The sequence below is a fragment of the Caenorhabditis elegans genome, chromosome IV (assembly GCF_000002985.6).
Source record: "Caenorhabditis elegans chromosome IV".
Classification (NCBI taxonomy): Eukaryota; Metazoa; Nematoda; class Chromadorea; order Rhabditida; family Rhabditidae; genus Caenorhabditis; species Caenorhabditis elegans.
The window spans coordinates 9,785,462-9,806,328 of record NC_003282.8 but is presented as its reverse complement, the minus strand read 5'-3'; the positions used below and the strand labels follow the sequence as shown (position 1 = coordinate 9,806,328).

The 20,867-nt window shown below is 34.6% G+C and overlaps 5 protein-coding genes and 1 non-coding gene across 12 annotated transcripts; 3 read left to right on the top strand and 3 right to left on the bottom strand.

The window, feature by feature from the left end:
* Positions 1–209: 209 nt before the first annotated feature.
* Positions 210–3,306, bottom strand: fat-3 (the record flags this gene model as incomplete). 4 transcript variants are annotated; one of them, NM_001268497.2, is made up of 7 exons in its annotated part: positions 210–512; positions 558–664; positions 715–1,015; positions 1,063–1,191; positions 1,503–1,998; positions 2,304–2,380; positions 3,228–3,306. In NM_001268497.2, the coding sequence occupies 7 exons, from the start codon at positions 3,264–3,266 to the stop codon at positions 330–332; spliced, it is 1,332 nt and encodes a 443-aa protein (NP_001255426.1). The 4 variants fall into 4 exon arrangements, with proteins under 4 accessions (NP_001255426.1, NP_001294085.1, NP_001255427.1 ...); NM_001307156.3 differs by lacking the exons at positions 2,304–2,380; positions 3,228–3,306 and having other exon boundaries at positions 330–512; positions 1,503–1,811; NM_001268498.3 differs by lacking the exons at positions 1,063–1,191; positions 1,503–1,998; positions 2,304–2,380; positions 3,228–3,306 and having other exon boundaries at positions 330–512; positions 715–982.
* Positions 3,307–4,107: 801 nt separating this feature from the next.
* Positions 4,108–6,900, bottom strand: fat-4 (Delta(5) fatty acid desaturase fat-4; the record flags this gene model as incomplete). 3 transcript variants are annotated; one of them, NM_001268494.3, is made up of 8 exons in its annotated part: positions 4,108–4,448; positions 4,938–5,044; positions 5,093–5,184; positions 5,231–5,298; positions 5,346–5,639; positions 5,717–6,067; positions 6,204–6,314; positions 6,730–6,900. In NM_001268494.3, the coding sequence occupies 8 exons, from the start codon at positions 6,856–6,858 to the stop codon at positions 4,257–4,259; spliced, it is 1,344 nt and encodes a 447-aa protein (NP_001255423.1). The 3 variants fall into 3 exon arrangements, with proteins under 3 accessions (NP_001255423.1, NP_001255424.1, NP_001255425.1); NM_001268495.3 differs by lacking the exons at positions 6,204–6,314; positions 6,730–6,900 and having other exon boundaries at positions 4,257–4,448; positions 5,717–6,034; NM_001268496.3 differs by lacking the exons at positions 4,938–5,044; positions 5,093–5,184; positions 5,231–5,298; ... (2 more) ...; positions 6,204–6,314; positions 6,730–6,900 and having other exon boundaries at positions 4,257–4,424.
* Positions 6,901–8,974: 2,074 nt separating this feature from the next.
* Positions 8,975–9,641, top strand: T13F2.2 (Putative RNA polymerase II transcriptional coactivator). The gene is made up of 4 exons (NM_069349.7): positions 8,975–9,057; positions 9,103–9,204; positions 9,248–9,337; positions 9,384–9,641. Exons 1-4 carry the CDS (start codon positions 8,977–8,979, stop codon positions 9,483–9,485), a joined length of 375 nt encoding a protein of 124 aa, NP_501750.1. The 5' UTR covers positions 8,975–8,976; the 3' UTR covers positions 9,486–9,641.
* A 93-nt stretch (positions 9,642–9,734) lies between these two features.
* Positions 9,735–14,396, top strand: pis-1 (PAX-interacting protein 1). 2 transcript variants are annotated; one of them, NM_069348.7, is made up of 15 exons: positions 9,735–9,913; positions 9,971–10,031; positions 10,084–10,182; positions 10,231–10,385; positions 10,430–10,742; positions 10,810–11,169; positions 11,228–11,377; positions 11,613–11,941; positions 11,997–12,239; positions 12,290–12,411; positions 12,541–12,755; positions 12,808–13,293; positions 13,349–13,564; positions 13,885–13,974; positions 14,024–14,396. In NM_069348.7, the coding sequence occupies exons 1-15, from the start codon at positions 9,740–9,742 to the stop codon at positions 14,233–14,235; spliced, it is 3,225 nt and encodes a 1,074-aa protein (NP_501749.1). In that variant the 5' UTR covers positions 9,735–9,739; the 3' UTR covers positions 14,236–14,396. The 2 variants fall into 2 exon arrangements, with proteins under 2 accessions (NP_501749.1, NP_501748.1); NM_069347.5 differs by having other exon boundaries at positions 9,737–9,913; positions 10,078–10,182; positions 14,024–14,392.
* On the bottom strand, positions 14,352–16,533 carry T13F2.4 (FTH domain-containing protein). Its single transcript, NM_069346.3, has 5 exons — positions 16,354–16,533; positions 16,169–16,311; positions 15,780–15,938; positions 15,553–15,723; positions 14,352–14,634 (listed from the first exon to the last, which is right to left on the bottom strand). The coding sequence occupies exons 1-5, from the start codon at positions 16,519–16,521 to the stop codon at positions 14,412–14,414; spliced, it is 864 nt and encodes a 287-aa protein (NP_501747.2). The 5' UTR covers positions 16,522–16,533; the 3' UTR covers positions 14,352–14,411.
* A 2,178-nt stretch (positions 16,534–18,711) lies between these two features.
* On the top strand, positions 18,712–18,732 carry 21ur-8989. Its single transcript, NR_056446.1, has one exon.
* The last annotated feature ends 2,135 nt before the right edge of the window (positions 18,733–20,867 follow it).

The window sequence follows — 20,867 nt, the reverse complement described above, 5'->3', positions numbered from 1 at the left end:
TGCCGGCTTTCAAACTACACGTGAATCCTTTTTGATTTCTTATATTACCTTTCAATAGTTTAATTCAAAAGATCCAACGAGATGTAGTAAATTTCGGCGACGAGAATAAATTGGAAGTCACGTCACAATTTTAAATCAAGGTGACAGGCAGTCGAGAGGTAGGCACATAGGAATGCGCCTACCTTCGGGGGAAGCTCTTTTCAAACATTGAAAAACAAGGTTTTATTTCTACCAGAAAAGGGAATGGAGGAAGAATGACGGAAAACAAATAATTTCAAAGAATTAAATTTAAAAAAAACAAGAAAAAACTTTTTGAACACCCAGATTGTTTAGGCAGCTTTAGCTTGAATGTGCTCAGCCATATTTTTCAATTGTTGCAAATTCATTGCATATCCGTCAAAGTAGTCATCGACGAGGTAAGGAAGATTATTCTCTTTGCACCATTCTTTCACATATTTCATGCAAGCATTCAGATTGCAACGTGGCATTGTTGGGAACAAGTGGTGCTCGATCTGAAGAAGAAAACAAGAAATTAAAGCATTTGGAAATAAAAGTACCTGATAATTGAGTCCACCCCAAAGCCAATCAATGAATGGAGATGGAGTCATGTTGCGTGTGGTCAAAATTTGAAGAGCGGCGAAGTTGTTTAAAATTCGAGAATTGGCTGAAAACTCGTTCTTTGTAAAAAAAAGTCATCTTTCGGTACAATCTCACCTGGATACTTATCAACAGAGTTATGGTTGAAAGTGACTACGTGAGCAATCAAAAGGCCTCCTCCCATTTGTGAAATAATGAAATAAGCAACCCGAAGTGGCCATGTTGGTAATAAGAACAATTGATAGAATACCCAAGCCCAATGTCCAACAATTGTTGCTTGCTCCCAGAATGCATTTCTTTGATAGACCTTGTACTCCATTTGATTCTCTTTGAATACCCATTGAACTGACTGACCAGTCCATGAGAAACGGAGCATTGGAAGCATTGCGGTGAAATAGAGATGTTGATATGGTACAATCTTAAAAATAATAATAATTAGAGAAGTTATAGAAAATTCAGTTTTACCTTGAGAATTGCTTTTTCAAAGCTGGCCTTATACTTGCACAAATCTCCTGGAATAAATGCGAAAAGTGGTGCCAAGTCGATATCACCGTCATGATCAATTACATTTGTGGCAGCGTGATGAGTGTTATGCTGTAAATTGATATTAAAGAACTGGATAAACATTTTTTAATTTATTCCAATATTTTAAGAAAACAATTTTTTTAAATAATCATCAGAAATTGAAATTGAAATGATTTCTTATGTCAATAGAGGGTTACGGTCTTTGAGACCACTATGATCAATTAATATATTTTTTGTGCTTGTGTGCTAACGGAAAAAAACAGTTTTAGAAAATAATCCCACAAGTGATACCTTTATCACCTATTTTTCAAGAGAAGTCACGAGACAGCAAGAAAAGCTTTGAAAACGGATACGGTATGCAAGTCTCTCATAATTCTCACCTTGTCCTTCCACCAATCTCTTGAAAATCCTTGTAAGAAATTACCAAAGAACAAAGAAATAGTATCATTCAAAGGTCTGTTCTTTGTTGGCTGTTGATGGCAGAACTCATGTGTTAACCATCCGAATTGTTGCCATGCAAGTGCTAATAAACATGCAGAAGTAATATACCATCCAAGATACTGAAGATAAAATGCAAATGCCATAATTGAAAGTGTTGAAATTGCTTTAAACAGGAAATATGTTTCATTTGCTTTCATTAATCCATCATCATGAAGCTTCTGTCGTAGTTTTTCGAATGATTCAACCATTTTCTTTTCTTGTGCAACACTGACATCATATGCTGATACATTGATATCAACTTTGTCAAGTCTCTTTTCCAATTGTTTCTCAAGGAATTCATCGTGCTCTCCGTGCTTTTTCAGAAGGTCAAGTTGCTTATAAGCCTGAGAAGATCCTTCGTGGAAAGCGTGGAAAATATGAGTAGCATCCGAATTTCTATAAAAATACAGTATATCAAGGGCGTTAGAACTTCCACGAGTTGTGATGATGCCTCGTGTTTCAATATTTTTGTTTAATGGCGGAATACTGCAATATTAATTGGTTTTTAATATTATTTTGTAACTTCTGTTTGCGAAAAAACTAAAACTAGATCCAAAATACTCTGGGAAGTCTAATATTTTGTAAGCTGCCTTCCTTTTCATGTGATTGCGAATTTTTCTATTTCAGAAAATTGGTTGAATTGTGGAAGATTCTAGACTTTTGTATCTTTTAAGAAAAAAAAAGTATTGTTAAAAACTAACCTATATTGTTCAATAACAGCTCCTCCTGGATGTTTCTTCACCAATTCCTCGCTAAGGTAGAGCCATTTGCCATCGACCTGTATTGGATATTGTTTTTATTTCAATCTAATAATTTTTTATTCAACCCTAATTAGGGTTTCTTTCAATCAAAAACTATTGTTTGCAGTTGCACTTTACCCCTCTATCTCTACACTTTTTCTCGACATCCAAAGAAATAGTGTGCTTAATCAAGAGATTCATATAGAAATGACCGATAAACGAGTCAAAATGTGAGAGAGTGTGTGAGACAAAGATGATCAGGTTGCACGAGAAAAAATGCAAAAAGTGGTGTGATTTTTGAAGGGAATGGGTTGAACGAGAACTAGACACAATGGAAAGAACGACTAGACCCGAAAATTTGTAGTTTGGGGTCACATATGGAAACGGCTTACAAATGAGCGTGTTTTTAGAAAACTTTGAACTTCAAGGTTTTGAAATTTTTTCCAAATTAATTTTAAGATCAAAGGGATTTCGAACATTCGACGATTTTTGTAGCAAATTTCTACCAAATACGTGAATGTTTTAAAACGTTATTTTTATGAGAAAATCTATAATTTTTCGTAACTTCTGTGCAGAAGTGAAGTTTAGTTTCAAATGTTCAAATCCCACTTTTCTCTGTGCTCCGTATTTTTTGAAGTTTCAAAGCTACAGTGTCTAAATCAAGTAAATAAATTTGGTTTGAGAAATCGTGGTGAGACCGAGAAAATAAGCGTGTGCCTGCTTCGAGTTTTCACGAAATTGCATTCTTCAAGTATTTTACTGGATTCCATTGAGTTTTCCAATAGTGAAACTTTCTCCCACAATTCCAAATCTACAGTAACCCTACCAACTACAGTAATACTCTACAGTAACCCTTCTAGTAAAATATTCTTAAGATAGACTAACCTTCATTCGAAGCCCGGAGGCATTCTTGTCGACGACCATTTTGGTTGAGCGGCGGCCGCTAAAATGGCCGAAAAACGTAGAAGAGTCTCTATCTCTCTTTTTCTCAATTGTTTTCTATGAATGTCTAGCACACTCTTAATAATCAATTATATCTCATAACTGTGCATCCGACTGATGGGATGACTCGAAAGTGCTGAATTATAAAAAGTAGATAATGAACTCGAGTGAAAGTGAAGGTGAAAGTTCTCCGATTAATTATTTTCAATCAAATGTGAATTTTATTGGCAATCATGGGATGAAACTCTGCAGAAATAGTATTTTAGGGCTTGAGTACTGTACACGTTTCACCATATTACCTAGAAATTTTGGGCCAAAAATACGGTACTCGGTCTTGAAACGACCAATTGTCTTTTATTCAAATAAGCGTGCGCCTTTAAGAGTACTGTAGTTACTAACTCTTCGTTTTTTCGGGTATTGCACTGATAGAAATGAAAACGACAACGAGGATTTTAGAAATACAGTACTTCTTAAAGGGGCACACTCTTCTGAATTGAAAGAAAAACCAATCGCTTCGAGACCGGGTACCGTACTTTTGAGGCAAAGATAGATATTCCTTGGGTTTTATTAAAATTGATCTCGTTCCGATGAGTTTACTGTAGAAAAATAAAACAGGCATTGCGCCTATAAATTAACCGTAATTTATTTTCAATATTCCATCGAGTATACTGTACCTTTAAACTTTTATTCATAGTCTGTTTCTCGCTGCGAGACCAATCTAAAAAAGGAGCCATTCCTCTACCCGGGTTACCAAAAGCACAGCCTGTAATTTCAGTTTTCCAGTTTTGAGAGATTCAAATTGAAAATATTTCTATGAAGAGGATATAAAATAAATTTATTTCGTCACTAACCAAAAAATGGAACATATCACACGAAACAGTAAGCGCATCCACCAGTGGAATAGGTAAAAATTTGGAAAATATTAAAACACACGAATAGAACATGAAAATAAATTGATTAATTAATCGTAATCTAGGCAATCTTTTTAGTCAATTTAGCAGCAACATTTGCAATATTTCGGAATTGCTCAATTTCAAGCCAGAATCCTGTGAAATAATCGTCGACCATGTATGGTAAACCATTTGCTGCTGCAAACTCCTTAACAAGTGGCATAACAGTGTTCAAGTTGTGTCGTGGCATCGTTGGGAAAAGATGGTGCTCAATCTGAAATGAATGATTGCTTCAGTGGGATTATTTGATCGTTTCTTTAAATTGAGTTTTCAGATACCTCCCTTACGATTTTCGATTTTAATTGCAGAAATCAATCAAAAAATCGAGTGTTCCGGTTAACCCACAAAAACCTATCAATCTCTTTATCAGGTTCGTCCTAAAACAGTCGGTTTCTTGTTATCACTAAAATCATAGACTACGCAATACCTCATTCGTTATCAGTTATGGAAAATGAAAAATGTCACGAAACTGACAGTATTGAACTCTTCAACATCATAAGACAAGGCACAAAGCTACATGCAGCTGTGAAGAGGCGTTCCCAGATCAAAGTAAACCGTATGAAAATTTTGACAAGTAGGGATCAATGTTTCAATAAATTGATTGAATTCTAGCTATGGTGTCTCCAAAGAATATAGAAAAACGGCAGTTAACGTAAATTATCAAAAAATGTATTCTTAAATGGAAATTTAATAAAGAATTTACCTGATAGTTAAGACCTCCCCAAAGCCAGTCAATGAATCTTCCAGGTCTCATATTTCTTGTGGTCATGATTTGAAGACAAGCGTAATTTGACATGATGTTCGAGCTCACTGAAATAAATTTTTGTATAATTGTGATTCAAAATAATTTCAACTTACATGCAAACTTCTCCACTGAATAATGATTGAAAGTAACTACATGAGAGAGCAGGAAACCTCCAACAAGATGAGAAACAAGGAAGAACATTATTCTGCAAAATTAATAAAATTATCTAGAAATCTGCGTAAAAACCGTACCTAGTTGACCAATCGGGTAGGAAATACAATTGACCCAATGACCAAGCCCAGTGCAAAGAGAGACCAACCTAAACTAATGCAACATTTGAAAAATAATTTTTAAAAATGTACAAACCTGTTCATAAATCGCAGTATTTCTGTAATAGTCATAATAATGAGTTGGCATCTGACTAACAAAAATGATTGACTGAAGAAGCCACGAGAGACGGAGGAATGGTAACATGAATGTCCAATGAACATGTTGCCATCTGAATAGAGTCATAACCCATGAATCCTGAGAATAATTGTTGAGATGTTCTGCCACTGTAGCATAGAATGGGACTAAATCAAGATCTCCGTCTCGTCCAACAACATTTGTGGCTGCGTGATGCACATTGTGCTGCTCTTTCCAACCACCAGATGAGAATCCCTGAAGAATTAAGTGTGTTATTTATTCGGTTAATTATTGTGAAAAGTGAATAGTACATTATTGAAAATGTGACTTACTTGTAAAAAGTTTCCAACGAAATAGCTGGCCAAATCATTGTAGTATCTGTTTTTGAACAACTGATGATGTGCGAATTCATGGATTAACCATCCCAATTGTTGCCACGCAACTCCCATTAGAATAGCTGATGGAAGATAATATGTGTGGTATTGAAGGTAGAATGCAAAAAGAATTGTGAAGATTGTTTCAAGAATTTTTCTAATGTAGAACAAAGGAGATCCATCCATAAGTCCTTCTGCACGAACTCGCATACGTAGATCAGTGAAACTTTTATTTATTTGGGCAGATCGTTTCTCAGAAATATTGAAAGTTCCCATGTTCACATCATCAATTCCTTTGATTGGGTCATCCTGTAGATATTTTTCATATGTTTTGGATTATTATTTAACGGTATACTGCGCTAGAATTTTGAATTGAATTACTCGAAATCAGATTTCAAAAATCCCGTTTTAGGATAAACAGTAAATTTTTTGAAATTATTGTTACCTTAATATCTGGGATCTCTGGTTCTTGTGTAGGGCACTCTTTTTTCAATTCTGTCAGCCATTGATACGCTTCTTTAGAACCAGTATGGAATGTGTGGAATACGGTAGTGGCCTGCAAAATTATTTTAATGAAATATTCCGATAAATTGAATGTTGGCATGATATTATTAATTTTTATTTATGTCTTCCTCCTTTTTGAGAGACTAATCATTTTCTCGGATTATCTCTTTTTGGCGTTTTTTTTTATTAAACTTCACATGTGATGCACGTGATAAGGGGTGTTCTCTGTACATTGTTCACTGAATTTGCACATTTTTGTTCACAAGGAACAAATTTACGGGCACGTACACACTTATTTGAGTTACACGTAAATAACGATATAACAATCTAATAAGATATATATATAATATATATAATAATATATATAATAAGAAATATAAGAATAATATATAAGAATAACTAATAAGAATAAGATATAACGATATAACCGACCGCTTTTTATTTTTTTAATTAAATAGAAAGCTTACATCCATATTTTTATAGGTAGTAATTGCACTACCACCTGGATGTGATCTCAGGACAGCATCGTCAATTTGACACCATTTTCCATCAATTTTAATGAAGAATGGCTCATGCTCTTGCTCTCGTAATACCATTTTGATATCACAGCGGTGGGACCCAAGGAGGATTGAAAATTCCTAAAAAAACAGAAAAAAACGTATTTTTAGTAAATTATTTCAAAAGAAGGAGCAAAGGAAACGAATAATGTAAAGAGAGGGAGAGTTGATATTTCAAAACAGGTTTTTGAATTGACAGTAAACAAAGATCTTGCTAGAAATGAGTTTATGGGGTCACATGTCAGCTAATCGTAGTATGATCTCAAGTTTTTTGAGCACCTGTTCTCTGATATTAAATATGAACATTTTTCCGAAGAAACTTCCAGAAAACGTTCTAAAAATTTGAGAGACTAACTCATATTACACAGACGCGAAAATTCTCGATTTTTGCGACAAAAATACGGTACCCGGCATCGACACGACAAATTTTTGGTAAATGAGCAAAGGTGTGCGCTTTTAAAGAGTACTGTAATTTTAAAATTTTGTTACTCCAGAATTTTTATCGATTTTGCATAATTTTATCACGGTTTGTCAAACACCCGTTTTTATTTAAAAAATAATTGGCGTGTCAAGACCGTATTTTCGACGTAAAAATTGCAAAATTGCGCGCCGGGGTAGTACTTGAAAAGGAAAAAGAAATACTTTAAATGATTGCAGATGAATTTTGAATGATGAACCGCAGAAAAAGGAGATTTTTGAACTTTAGATGAAAAAACACCGAATTTATCCTTAAAATCTTGCAATAAAAACGAATAGTCATGTGTAGATCTATGTCATATGGTAGTAGTGCATATCACAAAAATATGAAAACGACATTTTCCTTTCAGAGACATTATCATTCATGGAAAATCGCGCCATTAATATTCTTTTTGCTCCTACCAAAGAGCACAGTGGTCAGAGGCTGATGAGACGAAGAAATGAGTTTTTGAGAGATGAAAAAGAAGAAAAGTGCGCTCTTCGTGTTAAAAATGAAGGATGAAAATTGGAAAATTAGATTTTAGCTAAATTCGATTTGACAAATAAGACGTGCACTTTGGCTCGCATCCGGGCTCAAAATACTTCCAAAAAATTGAAGAAACATGTTGAAATCAAGAAAAACGTTGAACATTTGTTACATCTCGTTTCCAAACGTTTGTTCATTGAAGTGATGTGCATTATAAGTTTACAGCGTTATCATTTTTAGACGCATAATCAAAAGTTGTGAACAAAAAAATTAAACTGATAAATAAAATTGAAGTGGTAAAAAGGTACTAGGATTGATGTATGAAAACTCTATGAAAAACTGGGTGAAAACCACACGAAGGTCACCTTTTCGGTGTGATCGGGCGATAGATTTTGCAAAAAAAAGTTCCGAATCGAGAGAAGAGATGGGAGAAATCGATGAAAATGTGGAAAGTTTTTTACAGAACCACATCACAATGGGATGATTTTTGAAAAACAGAACAAAGAACATGTTTCCAAACTGTAGAAAACATTAGGTCGAAATTAATGGATCTGGAAATTATTATGAACCTATAATCATGGTCTTAGGACGGAAGAATTTAGAGAATTAAACAATTTTTGAACAGAAACTTTGATAATTTGTATTTTGAGGTATCATTTCGGGCGAGCCAGTTTCCGTGATTTACGCAAGAAATGGTTTTTATTTTCCGCATAATTACCATCTAAAATGCATGTTGATAAGACGATTATAATGATAAGGCGGTCAAACTATGAGAGCAATTAATTTGATGGTGTCGCGAGGAAACAATCATTTGGCGCGTTCATATTGTTTTTGAAATGCATGAATTTGACGAGTTAACCACAGAAGACACAATATATATGATAATTCTACAATTATGTACACAATTTCCAAATAAGAAAAAAAACAAATTGGGAAACAAAAAATCCGGCTGAAAAATTAAAAAAAAAGGCTGCTGGCCGAACACTCATCAAATATGGCCTAGAAGTCTCCTTTGTGAAAGTTCTAGGCCAAGGCGTTTGTTCGAACAATTTTAAATTTATTTTTAATTGAAAACACTTTTTATTTTATTATAAGGTAGTATAACTTCATTTTTCTATTATATTCAGCCTATAACTTTGTTTCATCAAATATTAAACTACCCGCACACAGTCTAATGACACGTCGCCGCTCAAAAAATCGATATATTTACAGACATGTCGTCCTCCTCTTCATCTGAAGATGAACTTGAAAAGAAAGTGACTAAAGAACAGAAGAAGAAGGAAACCAAGTCAAAGGTGGTCTTGTTTTGAATTTGAGTTTGAAATATTGTCAATTTTCAGAAAAGGCAGTCAGAAGCCGTTGAAGAAGAGAAACAAGAAGTAAAGAAAGCTAAGAATGAGGAGGAAGTGTCTGGACGATTGAAAGACAGCGATGGAAATGAGGTAATTATTTTATTATTTATAAATGTTAAATAAATTGTTTCAGATGTTTGAGATCGGAAATCTTAGATACGCGACCGTCAGCAAGTTCAAGGGAAAGGAATATGTCAACATCAGAGAATATTACATTGACAGAGTAATTTGAAGTGGTAAAAGGCAAATCAATGCTTTGTTCTTTTCAGGATTCTCAGAAAATGATGCCAAGTCGCAAAGGAATCTCGTTGAGCAAAGCACAATGGGCAAATTTGAAAGATCTCATTCCAGAGATTGACAAGAAATTCTAATTTCCAACTTCAATTATTACATTTTGCTCCTCCGAATGATACTTACATTTCCATTACCAGAGTAATTTCCCACCGGTTTCATTTTGTTTTGTTGTTAAATGTTGTTTAGTTATTTTGAAAACCATGCTGACCCGAATGAAAATGTTTCGTCTCATCGCCAATTATTTGATTTTTCAAGAGAAAGTTGACAATGCTTTTAAATATCTATCATTTCCCTTTCTGATATCATATATCATCTAATACAATTTTAGGAGATGGCGGACCCGTTGAGTAAGGAGGAAGACATTCAACATCGTCCCGATTCTCCTCCCTTGGGTCTTTTGGATCCATCACGAATCCAAAATCCTCTTGCCAACGATCAACTTCATCAAGTGCCACAACAACAAAATCCGTCGGGATTTGTAATGCCCGAACAACCAAGACAACAGGTTTTGATTCATTTTAATTTTTCTGTTTCTATCAAAATTACAAATTTATTTTTTCAGCCACCGCCACAAACATGGCAGCGAACACCCACGATGAGCCCAGCCAATATATTCCAAGGAGGTGAGAACACACATTTTAAAAGTAAAAATGTCTAATTTCCTGTCAGATTCAGGATCAGGCACACCTGGAAGTCAGCGGAGTTCCACTGGAACACCGAACCATCAAATGGGCAATCCCCCACAACATCAACAACAACAATTCTTTCATGGAGGTCGGTTTTTGTGTTTATGAATATTTTAAATGAATTTTTATCTCCTAGAAAGTCCCGCACATTCGCAAGGAACTCCGATGACACCGCAAAGTGCTGGTATGCCTGGCTCAAATTGTGGGACCCCTCAGAGCGCCGGTGGTCCACCGACTTCCGTTCCGTACGATTATCAGCAAGCACAGATGCAACAGCAACAACATGCTCAGGTAGATTTTAATTAAGTTTTAATTTTAAAATTAATTTTTTCCAGGCAATGGCAGCGGCAGCAGCGGCTCAACAACAACAGCAACAACATCTTCAGCAACAACAATATGCCCAGAATCCGCAGCAAATGCACGATTCACCGTATCGGCAACATCAGATGATGCAAATGCATCAACATCCCGGACATCCATCGCAATATCCTCCGGGATATCCGCAACAGCAGGCGGCTCAGTGGCAGCAGCAAATGTATGCAAGGCAAGCTGCAGCACAAGCTCAGGCTCAAGCCCAAGCTCAGGCGCAAGCTCAAGCCCAACAAAGAGCGGCAGCACAGAGAGTTCCAGTACCGTATCCGCCAGGAGGTGAGTGAATTGTGTATTTTGTCTACTAATTTAAAACAATAAAAAGAAATGAAATAGTAGTTTTTAGCCTATCCACCTGGAATGCCTGGACCAATGACGCCTGGATATCCTGCACAAGCGCCCGCTGCTCCTCGAACGACCCCGGGCTCTGCCGGACCTGGAACAGGACCTCCAGGGACTCCACAACGTCCACAGTACCCTCAAGGAACAAATCCACAGCCACAACAAGCGCAGTTCACCTATCCACCTACACAACAGATGACACCTACTGGGCAGCCTCCCGGGTATCCCGGCATGCCTGGAACCCCTACATTCTCGTCTCCAGCTCATCAAATGTTTCGACAGGGTCAGCCAACTGCTCCACCAGGAATGCGACAGTACATTTCGCCTCAGGCAGGACAACAGCAACCGACCCCTGGAACTCCACGTATGATTGAAAACAAAAAGAATAACAATATTGCAAGTTTGTAAACTAAATACTTCAGATCGTTTTGCTCCGCCGGGCCCATCTGGTACTACATCGTCGCCGCATTTTGCTCCAGGAGCACCTGGTGCTGATTTGAGATCACCGTCATTGATGTCCCCAAATCAGCAATCTCAACAGCATACTCCCGTTTTACCGAGAAGCTTGCATAGTTTGTTTTATGATGTTCATTGAATATACATTCAGCATCAGAAGTGTACGGCATTTGGATAAAATACTGATAGCTAGCCTAAAACTCGGTTTACCCATCGTATACCATTTTAAACATAGGTACTTCCTAATCGATAGAAAACGTTGATTTTCTTCAAATGCAGAAACCACATACCGCACACCTCTTCAATTTTCTGTGAACAATTTTCTGTGAACAACATAAACCTTTTTTCCAGACGAAATGACATCTCATGGAATGCGTCCGATTGCTCTTCCATCCCAACCACTTCCACAAACCCAAGGAACACCTCAACCGATTCTTTCTGCATCATCACTTCCGCCTCAATCAGCTGGAGCCACACAGTTTGTGTATCGTCCACAACAGCCGAATCAAATGAATACAATGAACCAAATGAATCAAATGCATCACGATGTGAACCCATTCCCGATACAAATGAATGTTGATCCAGAACTTTATTTAACTGGTATTCACTTTCATTGCTTCGATTCGGAAAAGTTGTTTGAGGACAAACTCGATCGTAAGAATTTGGAATTTATGATTAAAGTAAGCTACAAATTATTATTATTTAATCATCATTCTATAAATTGTAAATTTTCAGTATCACGGAGGGGACATTGAATTTGAGGCTTCAAAATTCCATGAAAGAATCCATCAAATCACGCATGTCTTAGTTGATTCCTGTCGTAATACAAATGTTATGACATCATTGGAACATCGAAAGCGAATTGTCTCCATCCAATGGATTATTGATGTAATGGAACGAGAAAGAGTTGAATTACCTTGGAGAATTGCTCATTTACCACCACCGTTCAATGAAAATTTCAGACCATATCTCGGAAAGGTACAATTCTTGCTTTAAGGTTTAAAATATCTCATAACCAATGTTTTCAGCTTTTTTCATTGTCCGGCTTTGACAGTTCCGAACGTGCCGCAATTTCTTTTATGGCTGAAATGATGGGCGCAAAGATTACACCATTCTTAGCCAGGCAAAATGATTTATTAATTGCCAAACAGTAAGTTTACAATTACTGTAAGTTTTACAATTAGATGCCAGTTATCGCATAACATGTTTACTTTTACCCGATCGCACCGTATAGTTAAAACACTCCCTAGTAAGATCATTTTTAATTCGTAAAGTTTAGGCCAGCTGACAAAGTTACAAGAGCTCAAGAATGGAAAGTTCCTGTTGTAAATTTTCAATGGATTGCTGATGCTTATGTGTGCGACGAGGCGTCACCACAGAAAAGGCCAAATGTGGAGAATCCGAGATACCAATTAGAAAATCCAGTGATGACAAACGTTAATACTTCTCCAAATCACATTGAAGGCGCAAGTCAGGAGTTTGGTGCTATGATGTGTAAGTCCATTGTTAGAAACTAGATAAATAGTTCATATTTATTATTGTTCAGCTTGCTGGAAATCACAGACTATAATTGCGGACCAAGCTTACGAGAAAGCCCGACAAAATCGTAAAACGCTTCAAAACAACACATTCTTCTTCCCATCAAAGCGACTATCAGATCAAGCAGTTGCACCAACCGAAGACGAAATTAAAAGCTCCCGAGCTCGCCTAGATGAAATCAAAACTCACTGGGAAGAGCATCAAGAGAAAATGAAGGATACACCGTTAAGCAAAGAATTCTACCGAGTACGTGAACCACAAGCTCGAGTTTCAGCATGGTTTGGAGAAGGAATTGATGATGAGGCGTTGACGATTTTGAAGAAAAAACTCGAATTTCTTGGAGGAGAATGTGTTGAGAAAATTCGTGATGCGACTCATGTTATTTTGATTTCTGGACGGAGAAGTCTGGTTCTTCTTGAATCCATAATTCGAGGGAAAAATATAATGGATCCAGAATGGATTGTTGATAGTTATAAACAAAAAATGTGGCTGGGTGAGTTCTCAACACATTTTTTATAAATATAAATATATATATATGATTATTTCAGATACATTGGATTATTTCTTACACGATAAAGAACTCGAAAAAGAATTTGCATACAATTGCAAGAGAAGTGTGCTCAGAGCAAGGAATAAACCAGTTTTTGAAGATATCGAATTTCATGTGACGCGATTTGTGGAACCGAACCAGAATGATTTAGTTCGATTAATCGAATTGGGAGGTGGAAATGTGCATTCAGAGAAACCTGATCCAAAATATCTAGGTGAATATGAAACATTTAAATGATTGAGAGCAATTGTGTCATGAAAAAAAATTCGATCTTGTTCGGGGAAATCAAAAATCGAAAGATTCATTTATGTTGATGAAAAAACAGAGAAAACATATGAAAGTAAAAGAAGAAAAATTACCAAAATTTTATACCCTTTTTCGAAAAAGCGTAATTTTGTTTTTGAAATATCGGTAAAACTAAAAACTAAAATCGAACAACGAAAATCTTCGATTAAAAAAATTAAATTAACAACCGACCTTGATTGGGAGCTGTTTTGTTTTGAGAAATATTTATTTTGTAAAAAAAATTTGCAGCGAAATGCGTCGAAACGGAACAGCCATTTATTATAATATCATGCGAAAACGACGCTCGCTTCTTGAGCTACTTGGCAGGTTCTAAATTACGTGAGTTTTCTTGCCAAATTAATTTCAATATTAAAATTCAAACTTTCAGCCATTTACAATGTGGACCTCGTATTGTTTGCAATGCTTCGGCAACAAATCGAACCTCTTCCACAATATCGAATCCCTATTCCAATTGTCGTGAAGACACCCGTATTCCGACAACCGCCACCGTACACAGCACCCCCTAAAGATCAAGAACCCGCAGCATCACTTGCTTCAGAGCCTACAAGAGCAGCAGATGTACTTTCAGAAAATAGCTAGCATTTTATTAATGGTACATTGATACTTGTATATTAAGTATTTAATTCAAATTTATTTGCACCTCCTCATCACTCAACGAATCTCATTATTTCCCATGTTCCATAGTTGATTTTTACAACATTTCTCAAAATTTTATGAATAAATATTTATATTTAAAAAAATCATATTTTATAATTCTAAAGAAAATAGGAGATCTCAATATTGTGCAATTTAAAATAAAAATTCTGAATGCCGGATGCCTTTGAGCAATTGAAATAAAAATTCAAAAACTGCAAGTTATCATTTATAATTTCTTTGATATTGTCCCTTTGAAACAAATAAGTATCATCAAAGGAAGAAGTTTGAAAAGTTGGAGGGATTTCATTATTGATGTTGAAGTATATTTCCATTTTTCTTGGGCTGAAAATATTATTATTTGAATTTATTTTTTTACTCTCGTCTTGACTTGAGAAACGGTTTTTCTTATAAGACCACCTTTTAATAGGTTTGAAAATTAATGTCTGAACTGTTAAAGTGCAAATCCTTTGATTTTGAACACCGTTAGAAAAATTGGAACTTTTTAATTGAAAGTGACAGTATGTTCTAGTTGCCAAACGTTTTTTTTAATGCTAAAATATTATCCATATGCGAAAATTTGTGATTTTCTCCCCAAAACTGGGCGCTTGGTCTCCAAGCGACCAATTTTGTTTTATTTAAAAGAGCATGAGCCTATGAGGAGTACTGTAGTTGGTAATTCTCTTTTTGTTACGGGATTTTCTTCTATTGGTTTCACACGTTAAAAAATTGATTTACCTATGAAAATACATCAACTTAAAAAAAAAGGAGAAAAGTAGGAAAGAACAATAACAACGAGAAGTTAGCAACTACAGTACTCCTAAAAGGCGCAAGTTTTTTTTGAAATTTGGGCGCTTGGTACCGTATTTTTTGAAGCAATAATCGCAGAATTTTGCATCTGAGTAATACGATATTTTTTTGTATTATTTGAACAAAGACGGATATATTTTTGCGTAGAATATTTTGTTCGTGACAAGACCCTTGTGAAACCCCGAAGGGTTTCGAAACTGGTACATGTTTTGTTTCGTATGTGTATATCAAATGTGACATTTGAAACAGCTTGAAGATAGTCAATCTATTTCTCTCTACACCTTCAAAACGGGCAATGATAAATTACATTTTGGTGTGTTGGAGAATCAAGAGAGTCAATTAATCAACATCACGGACACGGAGGGCGATAAGTGCCCAATTTATGACCTTAAAACTGAATAAGAAGCAAAAAATATCATATTTGTATGTGACCGAACATTGGTCAGAACTTACTTGATTAGCTCCATGAGCTTCTTCCTAAAAAACTTTGGAAGTACAGAAGTCTCTAGTGAATTTAAATGTAATTCGATATATTTAGCATTAACTGGAACTCGCTCTTTCAAATAATCTTTCAAAACTACTGGAGCAACACTTGAACTTTCTTTGAAAAGTGCTATCAATGATCTGTAAATTTTCAGATTTGGGCAAGAATTCTAAAATTAAAGTGCTAAAAAACTAACATTTCATCAAAAGAAATCGTGTCATCAAATATTTGAAATAATATCGTCTTTTTAGATATTCTTTGCACAGCTTCAAATAAAGCTTTTCGAAGAACTCCATCCGTTGGAAAATTTTTGAATTCTGCATAGTTGATGCAAATATTGTATGTTCCAAGATATCTGAGTTAGGAAATGTTTAACTTTCTCCAAATAATTAAAATAAATTATTTTCAATGCAAAATAAGTCTGATATTATAAAGTAAAATTATTTGAAAACAAACAACTAATTCGTCTGAGTGAAATTCTTTTAAACTATTTTTTCGGTCATGCTGGATTATTTTGAGTGTATTTTAACTAAATCCCCACTAACAACCCAATATCTTTAAACTGCACATATTGATAAAACTTACTCAATAAACGATATAATGTTGAAAACTGTCATTTTCTCGCCGTTCACCTCAATTTCCAATGTATTCAAATATCGAAACTGGAGATTTTTAAAGTGTTTCTTTATTCTCTCATTACATCCATTGCTGATAGTTTCTGCCATAATCTATAAAAGGTGTTCCAATAAAAGAAATTCATGAAAACTAACTGATAAATCCATAATTTCTGATATTTTCATTTCGTGTGCAATAGTTTCAACTAACTTTTGAGCAATAACTCTCCACATTTTCGGTTTCTTTGGTTTTGCGTCTCTTTTTGTTGTCTTTTTGATTTTCGAGTTGTTACTTATTTTTTCAACTTTCTGCACACACATCATTGAAATCTGAAATTACTTATATTAAGGTTATATCATAAATTAAAATAATTTTTTGTGTAGATTTAATACGGGCGGTCAATTGCCAAAAAAATCGTGATTTGTTGGAAAAAGACAATGAAACAGATACTGTAGAACAAGATGTGGACGTTTGAAAGATCTCCGTGCGTGTGAGTGTATGGGGGTGTATCTGCCCTTTTGCAACAAACGATGCAAAAGGGCGGAATTTTGGGGAAACCACATTCTCAGGAGTTATAATAAATCAATAAAGAACGCTTACTTTTTGAATTTTGCTCCAAGAAGGACTTATAACATAAAATCTGATAAACAAAAAAACCACGAGCATTTCAGCAGAAGTGTCACAACCAGTTAATAATTAGTTGTTTCCAGAAACTGCCGAATATGAAACTTATAGAAAATTTGTTAATTTAACAATTCGACAATTATCAAATGCAAAAGTATTTTCTTCAAAAAAGTTAGTGGACAAGTATACAAAGCTATTTTCATTCTTAATTTATGAAATTTCATACATATGTCGCTAATCTTACAAAAAAATTGTAATATTTGATTTCAACTCCATGAAAACTAAAAACCGCTTATTTTCCAGAGACGCGAACAGTGAATGTATTCGGATTACTACAATTAATACCTTCTGCGATGCCCACTGATAATGTTTACGTTTTTCCTGATTTATTTATAACCTTAGGCTACTTCTCCCCCACTTCTCCCTGTTCTGTCGTTCATAATCAACTATTAATTTAGTTACGCATTTCTTCTTTGCCTGCTTAATTTATAACATGTTAGTAGGATATCATTCAGTTTTTTTACTATTTCCCGAATTTCATACATCACTTCTCCTACTCTCCTTTTTCCTTTTTATCCTTTTTGTACAATTACCGTTTTCAGTTTTCATGATTCCCTCGTCCTTGTCTCATCTTGTTGTCTCAATTTTTTGGACAACATCAAGTAGCACAAAACAATTAATTATGACCAGTTTTTATAATTATCGAACAATAAAAATTTTAGTGGAATGTTGGGGGATGATGCCGCGGTTCAAAACCGGGAGCTCTCCCAATTTAAAGCTTCTCTGCCTTCAACAGTCGTCATCGGTGGAAATTTGTTTGATGAATCTACTTGAATCCAATTCGAATTGAGGTGGCATCTGGGAACTTTTCTGCGTTTGTACGTTTTCAATTATCGACCTTTGAAAGTAAACCACAGTTTATAGATAAGCTTCTGCTTTTCACCGTACGTTGATTATTCAGAAGCGTGTTTTCTAACTTACCAGGGTTTTCTCCTGTCACACAGACCATAATAAAACCGGTTTGCGTGACTTCCTAATTTTTTCCATTTAAGGGTGCTATTTCTATCACGGAGTTTTCTCTCCCAATATGAAGCTTCTCTGCCTTCAACAGTCGTCATTGGTTGACATTTGTTTCACGAATCTACTTGAATCTAATTGCTCAAAAAATGATAAGTATTTACAGAATAGAAGGAGCTTTTTTCAGACATAATGACAACCTCATGTGTAGGCTCACACAATTATTTTTCATTTCCGGAAGGTAGTCACTACAATCGGATTTTAAAAAAATTGAACGATAATCTTTGAAAGTCATCACAAAACTCTTATAGGTGGAGGACCGAAATTTCAAACTTTGTTTTTTTAGACCCAACATTGTCCAAAACTACCTAATTTCGTAATGACACCTTCTGAAAATTTTTCAAAAAAAGTTTTAAAATTGATATTTGTGCCCGCATCGACCGAATAAACTTCTCAATTAACGAAATAACATGTAATAAATTGCGAAGACATACATTGAAAGATAATAATAAAATAAAAATTAAACTCCAAACAACTGCGACACCGATAAATTGCCAAAATTTGAGATTTTAGCTTAAAAATTTTTTTTCCAAAACTTTCAGCGACCATAACTTTTTTTTTGAAAAAATTTCAGAATGTCTCATTACGAAATTTGGTAGTTTTAGACCATGCTAGGCATTTGATCTTGAAGTTTAATTAATACAATTTTGAAGCATGTCGGAAACACTCAATATTTAGACTGGACATTCCATCAAAAGAAATTAAGTGTTTACATTAAATAAATGGTGTTCTTTTTATTAATAGCTGTTTTTTTTAAATTTATTTTCAGTTGTTAAATAACTTTATAATTCCAAGTTTAGATAATCGCATGTTTAGATCAAAGTATAGTCCTACTCATTCTGCTAATATTGGTTTTCATAGCCAAAACGTGAAAATATAATATTTGTATGAATTATAAATTGATGTTGATATCACCCAATTTTTGATAAATCACCCAATTTTTGTTATCATTTTATTTTCACTTTTTAGACACTTTTTTGCTCAGACCCTTTCAAACATTTGCTTTTTTATAAAGAAAAAACCACAGCTCATTTTACCTTATCTCTTTTTAATCCAATTTTCCTTCTTATAATCCATTTGTTATTACTCATTCTGTCTTTCCCTGCCAATTGGTGCATCATCTCATTTCCTTCTAAAGCTTAATATCGCAGTTGTATGTTCAGATTATTAAGACCAATTTTTAATGAATTTTTTCAAGCCAGATTTGTTACAATAAAATAATTTATTTCAATCTACAATATTTATTATTCAGAATAAGTTCAATTGGACCATCTAGTTCCTCGAGTACAAAATTTTGTACACCACTGACGAAGTCAGGACAAATATAGTCAGATGGATATAAATTCAAGAATAGTTGTAGGGAAGTTGCATGTCATTATAGTATTTAGAAATGCGACAACCCATAGACGCAAAAAATCCTACCTTCAAAGAGAACTAAGCCTGCCTCGTACCAACACGCAACCCATGTGAGCAAGCAGAACTCAGGCGATAAGCAGGCAATTACGGCGAGCCTATCCATTATGGAAGCGCAATGCAATTTTTCGTGAAAATAAGATCTTCGAAAATTTCCCGTTGTGAAAGCCCACACAAAATTTTTTTTCAATTTTTGTGAATATCGAAAAGATCTCTGGCGGATGCACGGATGCAGCTAGAAATGAATAATTAAAATTTCAGAGTCGGGAAACTTTTGTGTGTGTTCAAAAAGTCACGTAGTTCCCTGATTCTACTTTTCCCGATTAATTCCGTCTGAGAGACCCGCTTGTGCAGGAAAAAAGGACGATGAAAAAATAAATTTCGCCATGTCAGGAGGATGTTTGCCGAGTAATTGCATCAAGAAGTTGGAGCAATACAAGAAAATGAGAATAAAATAGTCGTCTTTTTTTCGGTTTCTCGTTCATCAAAATACAAATTGTCAGAATTTTAAGAGACCAATGTATTCACTTTTTAATTAGGTCACAACCCTTCTATTTAATTACACTACAATTTTACTCCAGACAACATGTGATCATCTTGCAAATGTGTTGGCCTATTCAGAATAATTTTACAGATATTCTATATATTTGTCTTCTTCTTCTTCAGAATTCTTCCTTCCTAAAACTGTTGGTGTTTTCTTCTTACATAATAGAGAATATCAGAAATTGAAGTTATTACATTCCACTTGGCCAATTATATTTGTTTATAAAGTAGCTTGTTGGTTGCGTTTTTTATAAGATTAATATTGTTTGAAAGCAAGCTTCGTCAACTTTGTAATTTTCATGCCTGTCTCATGCCTTTTTTTTCAAGTTACTCGACTTTGGAAAATTGTCCCCTAACTGAAATATCTAATTAGGAATAACAAAATGGCAATGAAAATAATTGTTTTTTATTTTTCAAAATATTTCAAAAGATCTTCTAGAAAAAATCTTATTTTATCTGATTACAAGAAATATCATATGAAATATTGTGAGGTTTCTTCTTTGTTATTTTTTAAAAATATTTGGTCTGTTGGTTAAATCTCGACAGCTCTGAAATTCTTAGATCAGGCTCACCTCTGCATATATAAGTTTTTTGATATTTTAAGAGATCACCTGGTACAATTTTCAAAATTAATCAGTTTACGCAACGTAATATGCCCCAATTTTCATTAGTTTTCGATCGGAAAGTTTAGAGAGCAAAATGAAGTGAAGTCTGCCAGTCATGGTTTGAAATTTCTAACGTAAATTATTCTTTCAGCCGTGTTCCAGCTTTATTTCAGATCTTTCATATTGTTTTCAAAATTAATTGGAATTTTTGTCCCATTCCCCGAATTATCTGCCGAGATATTGCCTTTCTGTTTTGATTATCCGATCTCCTTTATTTTTCTGATTTTAGATGATCATATTCTCAGACCGTTTAATAGCATGTTGTTATCATTTAATTTCTCGTCATATTCCTTTATTTATAACTGCGAACATATTCATTATTTTCGAATTTCACAGCTAACACGAAA

Excerpts from the sequence above, each read along its gene's own strand:
- T13F2.2 (NM_069349.7), top strand. The coding sequence starts at position 8,977 with ATGTCGTCCTCCTCTTCATCTGAAGATGAACTTGAAAAGAAAGTGACT. Across the intron at positions 9,058-9,102 it reads AGAAGGAAACCAAGTCAAAG|AAAAGGCAGTCAGAAGCCGT; the intron begins GTGGTCTTGTTT and ends GTCAATTTTCAG. Across the intron at positions 9,205-9,247 it reads AAGACAGCGATGGAAATGAG|ATGTTTGAGATCGGAAATCT; the intron begins GTAATTATTTTA and ends AAATTGTTTCAG.
- pis-1 (NM_069347.5), top strand. The coding sequence starts at position 9,740 with ATGGCGGACCCGTTGAGTAAGGAGGAAGACATTCAACATCGTCCCGAT. Across the intron at positions 9,914-9,970 it reads CCGAACAACCAAGACAACAG|CCACCGCCACAAACATGGCA; the intron begins GTTTTGATTCAT and ends TTATTTTTTCAG. Across the intron at positions 11,378-11,612 it reads TTTACCGAGAAGCTTGCATA|ACGAAATGACATCTCATGGA; the intron begins GTTTGTTTTATG and ends CCTTTTTTCCAG.
- T13F2.4 (NM_069346.3), bottom strand. The coding sequence starts at position 16,521 with ATGATGTGTGTGCAGAAAGTTGAAAAAATAAGTAACAACTCGAAAATC. Across the intron at positions 16,312-16,353 it reads CAGAAATTATGGATTTATCA|ATTATGGCAGAAACTATCAG; the intron begins GTTAGTTTTCAT and ends CACCTTTTATAG. Across the intron at positions 15,939-16,168 it reads AACATTATATCGTTTATTGA|ATATCTTGGAACATACAATA; the intron begins GTAAGTTTTATC and ends TTCCTAACTCAG.